The sequence below is a fragment of the Elgaria multicarinata genome, chromosome 11 (assembly GCF_023053635.1).
Source record: "Elgaria multicarinata webbii isolate HBS135686 ecotype San Diego chromosome 11, rElgMul1.1.pri, whole genome shotgun sequence".
In the NCBI taxonomy this organism is placed as follows: Eukaryota; Metazoa; Chordata; class Lepidosauria; order Squamata; family Anguidae; genus Elgaria; species Elgaria multicarinata.
The window spans coordinates 37,264,263-37,281,176 of NC_086181.1; the positions used below are offsets into that span (position 1 = coordinate 37,264,263).

General features: G+C 47.3%; 1 protein-coding gene across 3 annotated transcripts; it reads left to right on the top strand.

The window, feature by feature from the left end:
- Positions 1–452: 452 nt before the first annotated feature.
- LOC134406515 (NEDD4-binding protein 1-like) lies at positions 453–16,766 on the top strand. Of its 3 annotated transcripts, none has more exons than XM_063137975.1 (8): positions 453–674; positions 2,915–3,210; positions 5,588–7,422; positions 8,030–8,160; positions 9,526–9,622; positions 12,178–12,285; positions 13,492–13,593; positions 15,393–16,766. In XM_063137975.1, exons 2-8 carry the CDS (start codon positions 2,992–2,994, stop codon positions 15,721–15,723), a joined length of 2,823 nt encoding a protein of 940 aa, XP_062994045.1. In that variant the 5' UTR covers positions 453–674; positions 2,915–2,991; the 3' UTR covers positions 15,724–16,766. The 3 variants fall into 3 exon arrangements, with proteins under 3 accessions (XP_062994045.1, XP_062994046.1, XP_062994047.1); XM_063137976.1 differs by having other exon boundaries at positions 453–670; XM_063137977.1 differs by having other exon boundaries at positions 457–541.
- The last annotated feature ends 148 nt before the right edge of the window (positions 16,767–16,914 follow it).

Consider the following 16,914-nt stretch of genomic DNA (forward strand, 5'->3'; position numbering starts at 1 on the left):
TCTCCAATTCCTCTCTGCCCATGCCCGGAGGTTGCATTCATAATGAATGACAAAAACCCAAAATTAGGGAGAGGGCGGGGTGGTGGTGGTGGTGGGAAGCATCAGATTCCCCTTTCTTCTTTAACTGAAGGAAGTGCTCTCTGCATATGACTAGAGACATTATGCGGCCCTTTAAAACACATACATCAGAACACCCACTCACTCACCCACCTCCGACAAATCTTTGTTTGGCTCTCCAATTCCTCTCTGCCCATGCCCGGAGGTTGCATTCATAATGAATGACAATAACACACGCTGGGTGGGCGGGAATCGGGGCGGTGGGGAGCAAGCCGGCCGGCCTCCTCCTGAATCTTGCACCATTGCCAGGCTCGTGGCTTGTGGCGAGCGAGGAGGAAGCGCAGACTTCACAGGAAGCTTCAAAGTGAAAGTCCTTCCCTTCCTCGCCCCAACGCGCCGCCCAGCTGGGAAACTCCGAGGCTGCGGAGCCCGTCGGCCGTTTCCGCATCGCTCCCAAAATGGAAGCTGGGGCTTGAATTCAAAGGTGCACTCCTGTGTTTTTCGTCGCGATGAGAAAAGAAACAAAAACCAAAATCCTGGCGCGCAGGCGGAGATGGGGACGGATGGGGGATCCTGCCTGCCGGACGGTGCTGGGACTCCTTCGCTGACTCCCGTGGGTAGGAGAGGCACCCGTGGACCTGGGCTGGGGGGTAGTGGGGTGGGGGGAAGAGGAAAGTGGGGGCGCTCGGCGAAAGACCCCCACCCCGTTGGCGCTCCCTGATCGGAGATGTGCGTTGGGTGTCGCTGGTGGTGGTGGTGGGTAGGAGCTTGCAGGAGCAAAAGCAGGCGGCTCGGTTTCTCCCCATTGTATTATAATAATATAATATTATTGTAATAATTATATTATTATAATATTATATGGGGAGGTTGTGTGGTTGTAACTCCCCCCAAAAGAACACTTGACTGTTTTAAGTATTTGGTGGAATGAGGGCCAAAACAGGCATTGCTTTCAAGGTGTGCCCAGCACAGACGTGGTGGACTGCAAGTCCCATCAACTCCAGCCAGCATGGTCAGGGATCAGGAAGGCTGGGAGTTGCGGTCCAAAACATCTGGAGAGCTGGGGAGGGCTGGTGTTCAGATTTGTTTTTCATTTTTGCTCCCGGTGTAGGCCCACATTTGGATCGGGTCCCTGTGGGGTGGGTTTTTAAGACCTGCACTTACTCTAGGGTTAAAATGTAGAGGGAGAAGACACAAGGGACTAGAGACGCATTTAAAGTAATTGTTTTGGTCCTACAACTTGTCTGATCAGGTACAGGAAGTGTGACGCCTGGTGAAACACACACACACAGGTTCAAAAATGTATATTTTGCCTATACCTTGATTAAGCCAATCGAAATGTTTGGAAAATACCATGCGTGCAAGCTTTCGGGTTCTCCAGAACCCTTCATCAAGCTAGGAAAAGGGAAACTGTAAACAGTGTGGTCCAAAGACTATTGGATGCAAAAGGCAACATTTCTAAGGCAGAGATTTTTCTATCATGAGACCCTTTTTGATTGAAAAGGCACGTCCTGGACATGTCTGTCTGTCTGCCATCGGATTCTGGTTTGTGTTTCTTGTGGTGTTGTGCCTGTTTGTTTTATTGAAGCGGAAAACTTCAATAGTTTTTTTGTTTTAAAATCAATATAAAACGTTCTGGCGTAGATTTGAACTTTCTACAGAAAGAGTTTGCCATCTTTTGTTAGCTCTTGGACACCACTGTTTACAATCTCTTTCTCTCTGCTCCCCCACCCACCCACCCACCCCCATATGCATGTGTAATGTGTACATACATAATGTAATGTAGCCAGATGGAAGTGACTTCTTAAGGCCACGGAATCTTCTGCCAGAATAATTTTTTTAACATGCCACAAGGCTCCTTTAAATTTTTTCCTTTAACAGAATCACGTGGCCTTCCGCTCTGGATGTAAACAAACTTTGATCCTTTAGCTCCAAGCAGTTACAGTTTATGAAATTAAATCTTAATTGTATGAATATTTAGTACAGTAAATTAATTTCAAGCATAATAGGCTAGCCGTTCTTATGTCTGGGCTGTTCAGCACTAATTTTCTCCTTGTCTTGAGCCTAGAATGTACCACAGAATTTCTGACACATGGTTTTGGATGTGCAATGTGAGCCTCACACACGTTTTTCCTCTCACTCTTGCCCCAAATCCCTTCTGCCTCATAATCTAGGGCCCTTTCAGCTCCACATTAAAAGTACAATAAAATTCTCCATGAAGAAACGCAGTATCTTCTGATTCGAATGAAACGTATGTTGAGCAAATTTTCCTCTTAGGTTCCATTTTTTATTTATTATTATTATTATCTTGTGGGACTATTACTATCTAATTCTGCATTGTTTAGCAACGGAGAGAGGAATTATTGCTTAATATATTCTGATGTTGCCTGTTTTGCTGGCATATATGTACGTGCAAAGTTGTGGAACTTTTGCCCTTAACCATTGAAAATATCAATCAACAGGCCTTTGTAGCCGTTGTCCAGACGCTTTGAAGCATGTCCTTACAGCCATAAGGACTAGAAACTTGATTCTTTTATGAAAGAAATGAAGCTGAGATCTCAAGAGGCTCAGTGTGTCCCCCCCCCAATTGCATGGAATCGTGGTTTATGAAATAGGAAGGGTGTTTTTGTGTGACTTTGATGATAATCTCCTTTTATGCTAATCTCTTTTGCTCTCTGCCAAGTGCCTCTCCACATTTCCAGCCATGCCTTACCAAATCCTCCCCTCTTTCTGCCCGTTCTCCTGCACCTTTCTTGGTACAAATATGTGTAGAAGCTGCAACTTGTCCCATTTAAACGTAAGATCTCATCCCGAGTTGCTGGTTTGGTTTGTATTTTCAACCATCTCTTCTCCCCTCCAGGTTGTTAGCTGTGCAACAGCCTACATCGTCCCCGGAACGCAGTGTGACGCCACAGCCAGAGGCCGCCACCCCTCACCATGCCAAACTGCGGCAGAACCCTGGATGAATTTGCCGTGGCCGAGGAGGCCCAGGAGATGGTGACCCAGCACCGCCCCCGAATCGAGCAGCTCTTTGGAGTGGAGCTGAACGTCCTGGGGGTGCTGGGGTCGGTCCAGGGCCCTAACGGAGACCCCGAGGGGACGAGGAAAATCTGGCTGCAGCTGCAAGGATGCAGAGAGAACCTGCAGAGGGCAAAGGTAAAAGAATCGGGACAGGGCAGGAATGGCTCTTTGGGTCTGTGTTGGAATCTAGTCATTAATCCAGACTATCGGCCACCCCGTGAGCTCTCATTTGCTGTCATCAAAACCCATTTCAGACAGAGGGCTGAATTCCATTTCATTGGTGGGCGGGGCAAAGCTGAAAGGGGCGGAGCTGAAGGCAAAAGAGTGGGGCCAAAAATGTCGGCATATTTCAGCATAAAGCTCTTGGTGCCAGGAACAAAAGCCTTACCTTCAAATGATAGAGGGGAGGGGGGGTATCGCCATCTAGGGAACTCTTGGGTGTCAGACTGGGACTGGGCTCGAAGTTCTGCAGCCCTGCATTAAAAGAAATGTCCAGTCCATTCATGAATCCACGTGGCTTCCTTAAACTACGTTAGACCTAAGTCCATCACTCTGTTCTCGCAGTGGCCAACCAGCTGATGACCAGGGCCCACAAGCAGGACAAGGGTGCAACAGCACCCTCTCACCCATGCTCCCCAGCAACTAGTATATACGGGCTTGCTGCCTAAGTTAAGTCCCCCCGGCTCAGTATTCTCTGGCTTGTAGAAGCTTCCTGGACTCTGACATGGAGTCCTTTCTGAGCGCTGCGTTCTGATCTCCCTTAACTGGAGAAGGTAGGGTTTGAAGCCAGGGCTTTCTGCCTTGGAAGCAAAGTCTCTAATGCTGTATTCGGGCCTCTCCCTGATTTGTACTTTTGGTTTAGAGCAGTGGTTCTCAACCTTCCTAATGCCGCGACCCTTTAATACAGTTCCTCATGTGGTGACCCCCAACCATAAAATTATTTTCGTTCTTCTCTACACGATCCATTGTCATGGGATGGTTTGCTAATGAAAATATACATAACAATAGCTTTAATAATACAAAAGATGATACATGACATACAGTTTCCTAAGACCATTGGAAATATGTGTTTTCCGATGGTCTTAGGCGACCCCTGTGAAAGGGTCGTTCGACCCCCAAAGGGGTCCCGAACCACAGGTTGATAACTGCTGGTTATTTATTTATTTATTATTTATTTATTTATTACATTTTTATACCGCCCAATAGCCGAAGCTCTCTGGGCGGTTCTCTGGTTTGGAGCAAAAGCAGGCATTGCAGACCTGCGCCACAGTGAAAGTCCCGCGTTCCAGAAGCATTGCATTCTGAGTTTCCTTGGCCCCCGGCCAGCTCATGATACTGAGTGAAGAAATTTCCCATTTCATAATAGCGCATTGCTTGGTGTACATTCCCAAATACGGGGTGTACGGGGGAGAGAAGGGGATATCACCATGGGGATATCATTTTTATAATGTGACCTTGGCTCCCTATCGAACCCGATTAACCGTGCAATCCTATACATGTCTATTTAAAAGTATATCTCACTGGCTTCAATGGGGCCTGGTCTCAGATAAATGGGTATAGGGTTGCACCCTGAGGACTAGTACCTTTAAAATGCAGCCGGCTTTTCGTGAATTGGGCACAGTAGGCCATTCGGATTGAGATGATTTTGCTTTTTGGGCTGCAAGAAACAAAACACAGCCGCTTTTCTTAAAACTGGCCGATAGCGTACAACAGATGATGCAGAATTTCTGGGAAAATCTGAATTGGAAATTTTCCCAGTGCCCTAAATTGCTTGGGATCTGATTTAGCATATTTGACTTATATTTAGTAAACTAACTAAAAATAGGTAGCCGTGTGCTGCATAAGTACCTCAAAATATTTTTTCCAATAGCCAAAATGCCTGTATAAATATTTTGCATAAATATCTCAAAACATATCCACCCTCTGTGTAAATATCTCAAAAGATTTGTTTTGAATAATCAAAAATGTTACTTAATTTGTGGCGTGTGTGTGTAATCAATAGTGTGTACTTTATTTTTGAGGTAATTCCATAGCACATGGCTACCTATTTTAGTTAGTTTACTAAATGTTACATAAAAAGATATTCAAAGCTTGACTTACAAACTAATGTTTATTAGACTTTTAAATATTTTAAAACATGACAATTCTACAACATACACTTTCTTACATTGTTTAAATCTGAGGGAAAACAATGGTGCTGTGAAGTGCTAACACAGTCATTTTTAACATATCCCCAAAGCAAAGTGTTTATGTTAGATGCATTCATTCATGCATGCTTATTTAAAATAAAAATGCATTATTATTTATATAAATTATACGTTATACATCTAATTAATACTGAGCATAATATGAACTAAGTTGTAAACAGTAAGAAAATATGAAACCCACGAGCTATAAACTTCATAAAAATCTATAAATAAAACTGTCATGTAAGTTTTCCCATGAAAGATGTTCTGCTCCATATTGCTCTGTACGACTACAATATCACATGCTGGTATTCTGTATTTTCCAGGAATATATCAAAGGTCTCTGTGCCCCAGAGCTGAGCGAGGAGATTTACTATCCCAAAGACATGCAGTGCATTTTTTTAGGAGCTTGTGGCTTGTTCCTCGATTGCCTCACCCAAGGGACTTCTGCCCACCTGACCGTTCTCCGCCCAGGCGCCTTGTTGATCTTGGGCCTGGCTGAATCCTTCGTCATGGCCCAAAGCCGGATCCAGGATTTTGTAGAAAAACACCAGAAGAACCCTAAGTTGCCAGAGGAGCGGGAGGCCCAGGTGAAGCGGGCCTTCCGAAAACTGGTGGAGACCCATGATGACAAACACGCTATAGACCTCTTGATCCTTCCCACTTCGGTCAAGGATGAGTTGCTCAGATTGGTGAAGGAGTTTCATGAAGAAACCCAGGAGCAGAGGCAAGGGAATGGGTGTTGGACGCCGCATGGCTTTGGGCAAGAGTGTCTACTCGGTTGGGAAACTGTAACTATGGGTGGTGGTAGGTCTCAGTCTCCAAGTAGGCCTCAAAGTACCTTCGGCATGGGGCTCAGCAGGATTCGAGAACAGAGCAAAACTGGAGAGTCCAGCGTGGGCATGTCTATAGGCTTTGCTAGGCCTCATGAATCTCATAAATCCCAAGATGCCACACAACTACAGTATTCTGCTAGGCCTCAAGATGTTAGGACTGACTTGCCTATCATGGTCGGTGGGTCTCAAGAACAAACTCTGCCTCAGGTGTCAAGGATTGACTTTCCCAGAGGGCCTGCTGCGGTTGACTTGCACGCTAGGCCTCAAGACTCCCCGTCTGGCTTGAATTTTCCTCAGTGTTGGCCTGAGGCAGTGAGTATTCCAAAGCCAGGGTTTCCAAAGAGTTCCCCTAAACTCATTCCGGCTGTAAAGACACAGATTCTTCCTGGTTACACAGGCCTAACGGAGTCTTTAGAGGAACGTCAAGAAGAACGGAAGAAAGCCCTTTGTGTTAGGAAATCAAGCCCCATTAGCTTGCCTGAGGAAACTAGTGAGGAGGAGCCATCGTCAGACGTTCTGCTGTCATCGTGGACAGAGAAGGAGTTCAAAATGAGGCTAGACTTCTTTAAAACCATGGGCTATGAAGAGCGGGTGGTCAGGAAAATACTCTTTGAGGGTGGGGTACAGGAGGCCCCTTCGACTATCTTGGACAGGGTCCAGATGGCAGAGGCAAGCTTGTCCCAGAAAGACCTTGTCCTTCCCCAGAAGGAGCCTGGGGGAGCAGAGCTCTTCTTCCCGCCAGAAAAGAGTGGAGATGAAAAGGAATATCTCAGGGAACTCATCAAAACGGCAGTGGCCAACTGTGGTTACTCGACCAGCAAGATCCCTGCAGAGATAGCAACTGGAGCCCCATTGGAACGTCTGCTGAGGCAGCTCAATGAGAAAGGGGAACACCAAGATGTGGCAGAAGGCGCGACCGGGACCTCAGCAAGAAATCCAGAGCAGAAAACGCAGCTGGGTGTCCGGAGGACGGCCATCTTGAATCATGGGGAATCTTCACAGTGGAGGCCTCCTCAGGAGAGAGGGCAAAACAGATCCCCTTTCCCTGAGGAGACCCGTGTATCACCAGTTCAACCAGAGATTGCTGCTTTTTCTCCTAACACTTCCCCTGGTGCCAACTTGTTCTCCAAGTCGAATTCAGAGGGGAACCATTTGCCTAAGGGCACCAACCGACGACCTTCCCGCCAAGGGTCCGTTTCTACAGTAACCGGAGCCCAGCGCTTTGAGGAAGCTCTCCGGACCCAATTCAAGCTCGAGTTGGCCAATACACCAGGGAAGAAGAACCTGCGGAGGGTCATCATTGATGGCAGCAATGTGGCCATGATGTGAGTATGGGTTTGAGGGGAAGGGAGCCTGGATGGGCACTCCTTCTCTCAGCTTGGACTTTGGCGTGTGAGGTTGTTATGTTTAGGGCAGCTGGTTCGAACTGTATTGCAGAGAGGCCTGGGGGGGGGGGGGGCGGGGTAACTCGATGAGAAGATCAGTCATGATGGACAAAGCTACCCTGAAAGATCTTTTGGTGCCCTTTAAAGATAACTCCTAAGTTCACAAGGGGGTGATAATGGTTCTAGCTAATTCCTGGAACGAACTGGCTATGAAGTTTTGGAAGTGGCTAACGGCTCCATGTGTACGCTACACCCAGCAAACCTATCCAGAATCATGTACATTTTGTTGTAGATTATCTCCTTCTGGGAATTCGGCCAAATGGCTGTTAAAGGAAGGGCTGTTCCACCTTTGTGGGTCATCAGCTCTCTGAAACACACAGTAGCACCCAACCCCCTTGATCTCTTTATTTAAATACTTCCTCTTGTGTTTCCCGTTTCCTCCCTCCACCCGTTACTGTCACCACAGCGACCTGTGTGGAATTACCCAAATGACTCTCCTTAGATGTAAGTGGGTGATGTCCCTGAACATCTCCTTCTGTCCTTGCAGGCACGGTCTGAACCAGTTCTTCTCGTGCCGGGGCATCGCTCTGGCTGTACAGTATTTCTGGGACCGCGGGCACCGGGAAATAACCGTCTTGGTACCCTCGTACCGGACGGAAGAAGACTCCAACGTGAGAGGTAGAGAGACGAAATGCTCCCACCCAGTTGAAAGAGACCGCTGAGTTGTTGTAAAAATAATAATATGTAAAATCCATTTGAATGTAAAATCCATTTGAATTTGCATATGAAGAAAAACGAGAAAATTATGTTAGATATCTTACGGACGGGTTGCAGTAGGCACCATCTTAGAAGAGGCATTCCTGGCTCTTTTAAGATGGCATCAGATGGTCCTTCGTTGTTGCAGGGGTGGGGGCAGGGGGTTGTATGCATTAGTGTTATAAATAATTAAGAGAGAAACAGTGTGGAGTAGTGGTTAGAGTGTTGGAATGGGACTCGGGAGATCTGAGTTCTAGTTACCCCTCAGCCATGAAAACCCACTGGGTGACTCTGGGCCAGACTCTCAGCTCAACCTACCTCACAGGGTTGTTGTTGTGAAGATAAAATAGAGAGGAGGGGGATTATGTTTGCTGCCTTGGATTCCTTGGAGGACAAAAAAAGGCAGGATATAAATGTAATAATAATTAAGAGTAATTTTTAAAGAATCTGTCATCTGACTAGTCCAGCCTTCCTCAACCGGTTACCTCCAGATGTTGGGACTTGCCTTAATTCCCCACCAATGACCATGCAGTCAAACACAACTGGAGGGTGCCGGGTTGGGGAACCGTATTTATGTATTTTATTACTCTTACATCCCATCGTTCCTCCAAGAACCTCAAGGAAGTCTGCTTGGTTCTCCCCGGCTGTCTCGTTTTATCTTTGTAGCAACCCCAAGTTGAGAGGCAGTGAGTGGGGATTTGAACTCAGGTCCTGGCCCAACACTCAGATCACAACCCTCTTCTTCCCTGATCATGCTGGCTGGGGCTAATGGGTGTTGTAGTCCAAAACTTTGGGAGGGCACCAGGTTGCCTTTCCCTGCTCTAACCTCTGCATTGCCTAAGGCTGCAGTCCTGGCTTTGTTTTAAATCGGTGGATCATGGAATCATAGAAGTGTAGAGTTGGAAGGGGCCTCTAAGGCCATCGAGTCCAACCCCCTGCTCAATGCAGGAATCCACCTTAAAGCATTCGTGACAGATGGCTGCCCGGCTGCCTCTTGAAGGCCTCTAGGGTGGGAGAGCCCACCACCTCCCTACGTCATTGGTTCCATTGTCGTACTGCTCTAGCATTCAGGAAGTTTTTCCTGATGTCCAGCCGGAATCTGGCTTCCTGTAACTTGAGCCCATTACTCTGTGGCTTCCAAGCCAACATGGGTAGGATTGGGCCCGTGACTGTCGCAAGGCTAGTAGGAGGCAAAGAGTCCGTGAATCACGTTGGCCTCTCTCGGCTCTGACGCTGCAGCTTTGGTGATGGCGCTTTTTCTTTTTCTGCTCCTTTCCCCAACCACAGAGCGGCACTTCTTGATCGAGTTGCAAGACCTAAGTATCCTCTCCGTCACGCCGTCGCGCAGGATAGATGGGAAAGGCATCGTACCCTACGATGACAGGTCAGTCCGGCTCTTTGTGAGCACTTAGTACGCAGGGTGAAGGTGTCTTTGTGTCACGTCTGTGGCTCTTGCCTTCTCCTGCCAACTCTTCCTTCACCACTGTCTCGGCTGCTGTGAGTCATAGAGCGTTGGGTAATTTCTTAAGTAGGGGCAGCGAGGGAAAGGCCAGCGACAGAGTGCTGAAACTCAGTGCAGCTGCTCTGGGGGAAGTGGAAAGTGGGATCTGCCTAGACCCAAATACGTACAATGGGGCAGGAGGCGTTTTGTGCCCCTAGGCCAGGGATGGACAATTTCAGAGGGTCCAGGGGGCATTTTTGCCCCCCCTCCATTCTTTGGGGGGGGGGACATGGACCAAATCTAGCATCTTTCGGAGCTAAATAGAGATCACCAAATGGCTCATACATACATGCATTTTTATTATGCTGTCACAGACCCAATAGAAACAATACCCACAATCATTAATTTTAAACCATAAAATCACAGTCATTATACGAACAGGCTAAAAGAGTTATTTAAAACACCACCAAATGGCTCAAATTTAGCTTCAAAACAAGCTCAATTTGGCCTTCATAGCGCTAATACAGCCATTTAATTATCTGCAGTGACGGGGGGCCGAACTGGGTGTCGGGGTGGGAGGTGGACGGGCTGCATGTTGCCCACCCTGTACAAGTCGGAAAGGAGAATTTTAAATTCTTCCTTCTCTCCCCCCCACCCCCACTACCATTTTTGTCCAGGTAGAGAGAATTCAGGTATTTGGGTTTTTTAGTAGAACCCCAAGGTCCACCAACTGGAGCCAGGTGTAAAATAGCAGCTTAGGGGTGGATCCAGATTCAAATTTATTTATTTATTTATTTATTTATTTATTTATTTATTTATTTATTTATTTCACTTATATACCGCCCCCATAGCCAGAGCTCTCTGGGCGGTTTACAGAATTTCTAAAATTGAGATAAAAACAAGTATACAAATTTTAAAACGCCAGAACATACACACATAAGGCATTAAAAGCCGTTAAAAAACTAAACATGTGGGTGATTAAGATGTGCTGCCATATGCCTGGGCAAAGAGGAAAGTCTTAACCTGGCGCCGGAAAGATAGCAGCGTTGGTGCCAGGCGAGCCTCGTCAGGGAGATCATTCCATAGTCTGGGGGCCACCACCGAAAAGGCCCTGTCCCTCGTTGCCACACTCTGAGTGTCTCTCGGAGTAGGCACCCGGAGGAGGACCTTAGATGTTGAACGTAGTGACCGGGTATATTCATGTCGGGAGAGGCGTTCCATCAGGTATTGTGGTCCCAAGCCATGTAAGGCTTTATAGGTCAAAACCAGCACCTTGAATTGGGCTCGGAAACATACAGGCAGCCAGTGCAAGCGGACCAGAGCAGGTGTTATATGGTCGAACCTTCTGGTTCCCAAAATCAATCTGGCCGCTGCATTTTGCACGATTCAGCTCAGGGGGTGAAGTCAATTATCTACTGTACCCCACGAGCCCACCCATTCAGTATATAAAATGCAAATCCACACTGGAATTCCTACTGTTCAGGGATTTTAATCAAGGGGGGAAAGTCCCTTTGCTGTTTCCCCTGTTAAACACGTTGGAATCTGGCCCAGTTTTGGCTTTGTTTTACCCGAGCTGAGCAGACCTGTGGCGAACGCTTATGAAAATATCCTTTGCCTGAGCTTGGACTGTTCCTCTGGGGTTCCCCCAGGCCGGACTTCCCAGATGCAAGGCACCGGATGCTGCGATGGTTTGATGAGGTCACATCTGCCAAGACTCTGAACAGAAGCAGGAAATGACTATGCCAGCGGATGGGGCAGGGGGCGGAGGGTGTGTGTGCCAGGGTGATTTTTGAGTCACAGCAACAGATAGATGTAAAAAGGGTAACACACGGAGGAACAGAAGCTGATCAAGGCCACAGACAGAACAAGAGGAAGATCCTCTCCAGCTAAATACTCAAACTTGTTAACTTATCGGTTTAAACTCCTCTCCCTGTTATCCTCACAACAACCCTGTGAGGTAGGTTTAAGTTGAGACGGAGCAGAATAGCTGGCCAGTAAGTCAGCCTTCCTCAATCTGTACTGGCTAGGGGATGCTGGGATTTGTAGTCCCAAGAGGGCACCATGAAGGCCGCAGTAGTTTTTGTGGCTAAGCAGGGAGTTGAACCCTCGACTCTTCGGTCAAAGTCCTGCACACTCTAACCTATTTGTGTTATCAGCACGGAGCGGAGAGTGAGTGGTGACGGTGTCCCAGTGGGTGCTGTGTTCCAGGGGAATCCTAAGGGTTCCTTTTGAACCGATCAGGGCTTTCTCTATGAGAAGGTGATTATAAGCTTTCCCGCAGGACAGACTTTCCTCTGTTGACGGTATCTCCCTGCAACGTGAGTGGTGTGCACACTCCGTTCAGGAGCGAAGCTCATGCAGGCTTTGAAAAGTCCCCAGGGCAAACCGAACGTCCATCCTTTGCAATGTGCTCTGGTTCTGTGGGGGGCTGCTAAACAGCGCAGGTAAAACATTCCATTTCACATCTCTTTCTTGTTCTTTCTCCCCGCACCTCAAAGGGTCATGCTCCAATTGGCAGAGCAGACCAACGGCGTTATTGTTACCAACGACCAATTCCGGGATCTTGCGAAAGAGTCAAAGAAATGGATCAGGCTCATTAAGGAAAGGTAAAGCGGGAACCCTGAATTTGAGGGGGATGGGATGGGGCAGAGAGGCCTTTTGAACCCTCTCGATGGTGCTGGGTTTGAAAACTTAGTTGGGGTGGGGAGGGAAGAAGATGGGATATAGGCCTCTTTCTCTGGAGGACTTCCCTTTGATGCATGGCTTGGGTAGATCAGAGTAGCTGAAAAATTGCACTCGGGCATCTAGGCTTGAGAAGAAGAGAGCCTTGGGTACAGTCCTCTGGGACTACACCACTGCAGCATGGACATGGGGGAATCATGCAATGGGATTACCCTGCCACACGTAAAAACAATTGCTTTTGAAAGCTAGGAACCCTCTGGGAACATTTCCACCCTGCATTGTCTAAACTCCGTATGCAGGACACTTTTTCCATGGGTGGGGGGAGAGAGGGGGGCGATATCATTTAAATATGCACCATCCGCCCCACAAATGCAGTCTGAAATGGGTATAGTCCAAAAATGACTATTTATACAGTCTTCACTATACATTTAGAGGCCAGATCAAAGCCTTCCTCTTCCAGGAAGCCTTTAATTTTTAATCTGTTGTCGTGATTATACATTTTACTGCTGGCTCTTTTATTATTTTTAATATTTTTTATTTATTTTTACTGTAATGTTTTCAGTGTATAATTTGGATATTTTTAGTTGCATTTCCTCCCCCCTTTTGTTATTTTTTGTTTTGTTTTTATTATTTTAAATCACCCCAAGGGTGTTTGCCAGTTGGGCAGTGTGTAAATTACGAAACAAATGTATTTATGCATTTATATGGCTGCCCCATAACATGTTCTCTGGATGGTTTACAAACAAATGACTCCCCCCCAGTCCCCGAATACACAGTACTCCCAAAAGATAAAGATGTCAATTGTGCACCAGGACCAAGATATAGATAGGAGACACTCTATTCTTGTGGCTCTCTATAGCGCAGGCTTTGTTTGGCGAGGTTGCTGCCGAAATAAATGCGTTCAGCAGGCAGCGTCCATCAAACTGCGTGGGGATTGGGACCCCTTGGCTGAATGCATCCTACCAGTTTTTATTCTAGGAACAACCTTTACGGCCAGGCGCATGTAACCCTTCGAGAAGTATAGAGTCTTGAGGATGGACCTCTGGGAGTGTGGCATGCGCTTACGGGAATCACCCAGCGGAATGCCCTTCCTCACGTAAAAAACTATTAATGTTCTCTTTGTCAACCAGCCTGCTGCAGTACATCTTCGTGGGGAATATCTTCATGGTTCCTGATGACCCGTTGGGACGTGATGGACCCCCCTTAGAAGAATTCCTGAAGAAAAACCCCAGGTAGCTATCCACGCTTGGAACCAAAAGTCCACCAGAACTGGACTGGGAAGGACGTGTATAAATGAAAGGAACCGGGTCCTTGTGGGTTGGTGGAAGCAGACCTCGCTAAGAAAAGACAGCCTGGGACAGAAAAGGCAGGTGGGGTGGGCGGAGGAACCCCTTGAAATGGGCAGTGCTCTGGGACTGCACGACTACGGATGTCCATCCCTGGGAAATCCAGTTTTTTTACTTGATGGAGTTCTGCGGCACGTAGGACTCGCTTTGTGAATGCGAGCCAATCTGTGGGCTTTTCCTCAAAGTCCTGGAAAAATTTTTTGGGCATTTTTCCTGCAGGTTCTACAATTTGCACAACTTTCTGAGCAGTTTGTGCAAATGAGAGTGCAGCTTGCTGACGTTTCTGCCAATTGCTCAGAAATTTGCGCAAACTGCAGAATCTGCGGTGGTGGTGGGGAAGTGTGGAGAATGCCTAGAAAAATCCACAAACTTGCCCAAGTCGCTGCAGACTGAGCCAGACGCTCCAGCGGGAAGTAGGATGAAGGTCGGCGGGGCCGAACTTAAGAAAAGCTGTCGGACTCCACCCTGGATTTCTGTACCATCCCTAACCCAGACTTATTGCAATAAATAGATGGTGACAGGGCTCCATCTTGTGGTCAGAGGAGGGAAGTGCAAGGACTCAGTTCCTTGTACTTCAAATGTAGTTGCAAAAGATTTAAAATGCGTATCAGACAACCTCCCCCTCAAATACCTGTGCTAGTCATCTGTAGTTAAGCAGTAGCCCAGGGAAAGGGAACAACCAATTCCGTCCTTAGTTAGCTTACCTTGGGATCCAAGCCCCTGTGTCTGCGTGATCAGGCAGGGAAACTCTGGATGTTACTTTAAATAGGTGGTATCAGACCTTTCACATGGTTATATAATGACCAGGGGGGTCATCTTCTCATAGAGGTAATTCTGGAAGTGGGGGAGCCAAATGGCAGCTGGGCCCAGCCAAGCCGATGCAGTGGGCCTTGCTGCTTCAACACTGCCTCTGAGACGGACAAGAGGAATGGCCAATAACAGTCAGTTCTGGGAGGGGAGGAGCCAAATAGCAGCTGGGCCCAGCCAGGCCGATGCAGTGGGCTTTGCTGCCTCACTGCTCCCTCTGAGATGGACAGGAGGAATGGCCAATAACAGTCAGTTCTGGGAGGGGAGGAGCCAAATGGCAGCTGGGCCCAGCCAGGCTGATGCAGTGGGCCTTGCTGCCTCACCACTGCCTGAGACGGACAGGAGGAATGGCCAATAACAGTCAGTTCTGGGAGGGGAGGAGCCAAATGGCAGCTGGGCCCAGCCAGGCTGATGCAGTGGGCCTTGCTGCCTCACCACTGCCTGAGACGGACAGGAGGAATGGCCAATAACAGTCAGTTCTGGGAGGGGAGGAGCCAAATGGCAGCTGGGCCCAGCCAGGCTGATGCAGTGGGCCTTGCTGCCTCACCACTGCCTGAGACGGACAGGAGGAATGGCCAATAACAGTCTGTTCTGGGAGGGGAGGAGCCAAATGGCAGCTGGGCCCAGCCAGGCCGATGCAGTGGGCTTTGCTGCCTCACTGCTCCCTCTGAGACGGACAGGAGGAATGGCCAAATGGCAGTTGGTCCTTCTTAAACCAGCGGAGAAGGCCGCACTGTCTCCCCTCGCCTTGTGACAGATGAGGCTGAGTTTCTTTCACAGGATTTTGAAGTTGTTAATTTAAAGCTTAATTTCCACATTCTAAACGACTTATTCTTACGAGATCAGAGGGTGAACGTGTCCTGTTTTATTCCCTCTAGCAGGACTAAGGCACCGAACTGCCACTCCTTCAGTGGCCGGCCAGCACCCATGCCCATACCTGCGCGGCCTGCCTCACAGACAGAGGTCCTTCAGCCACGAGACAGGAGGCCACCTGGCGCTTTGCTTGGGGATCGAAAGAGGAGTCCTCAACTTGGCGCAACCAAGGCCGTGGAGGTGCTTCGGCCTACAGGGGAGACCGAACGGCTGAGGAGAAGCCTTTTGGAGATCTTCGTGGGCCAGGACACAAAAGTTGATTTCGTGCTCATGCGGGATCCTTGCTGTTGTGACCTCAACAAGCTTTCAGAGGCTATTCTCAGCCTCAATTTCTGAGCCAACAAACATGACTGAACCTCAGATCATTAATGTGACTTATTTTGGGCTGTACCATCCACTAACTTGAGGGGAGATACAGATGAAAACTTTCGCCACGTAACACCGCATGGTCGATTTCGAACACCACTCGTTGCATTCAGTCCCAAAATCGTGGGGCCGTTGGATGGAGCATCTCCTTCGTTAGCCAGCGATTGAATCTTTCTCAGTGGATTTTACATGACACTGAAGTAACTCGGGATTAAGTTACTGCATGCAATAAGGCTGATCGTATGGCCAATCAAAAATATGACAAGATTAATATTCATCCCCCTTCATAGGGCATGAGCAAAAGATGATATTTCATGTCCATGGCCATCTTCTGATTCCAAGGAATTCTGGGAATTATTCTACAAAAGGGATTTCTAATAGGCTCTTTGGCTTCTGTACAACATTGCAGTCCTAGGGTTCCTGGGATAAAAACCATGATTGTTACATGAATTCCAGACTAATTTAAAACAGGGTTAGGAAATTTAGATGTAGCCTCTCTTTTCAGGTATAGTCAAAGGACAAATCCTTGGAAAGTCCTGCACTGTCTTCCAGAATATAGAGAAAATTCCCATGGAAGAGGGAGACAAGAACCAAGCAGGCAACATTTTAGATTACGTCTCAGGTTCCCTAACAGGCAATCGGATGAGCTACTGCACATTTTAAACCATAATCATGGTTGAACATACTTCACAGATTTTAAGAGAGAGTAACAATAATTATTTTGTTCACAGATTTTAAAAGCTTCATCTAAAATTCAGATTGTAGTGTACTGTTAAGTTTTATGCTCAAAATACTATTTTAGAAGACATTTGTTCCATCTACCCACCTGCAGAGGGGAAAAATTGTGAAGAAAATTCAATTTATTTTTTTTATTAGAAAAGGAAATTGTACAATTTGTAGATTTCTGAACTAAGGGAGCAGATAAAGATTTCCGTATGTGTTCCAGAAACTTTTAAAGAAATTGAACTGTTTTTGAAAGCTAAAAATAAATTGTGTATTTTCTGACCAAATTACACTTCTGTGCGTTATCTAATAATGGGAATTTGGAATTTTAAAGTGTGACTTATAAAATGTGGAAGACGAGGAAAGATGTGCATGGTTGTCAGCGTTGAAACATTAGTGTCATTTCTTTTGGCTTACCCCCTCGTTTTTATCCTGAGA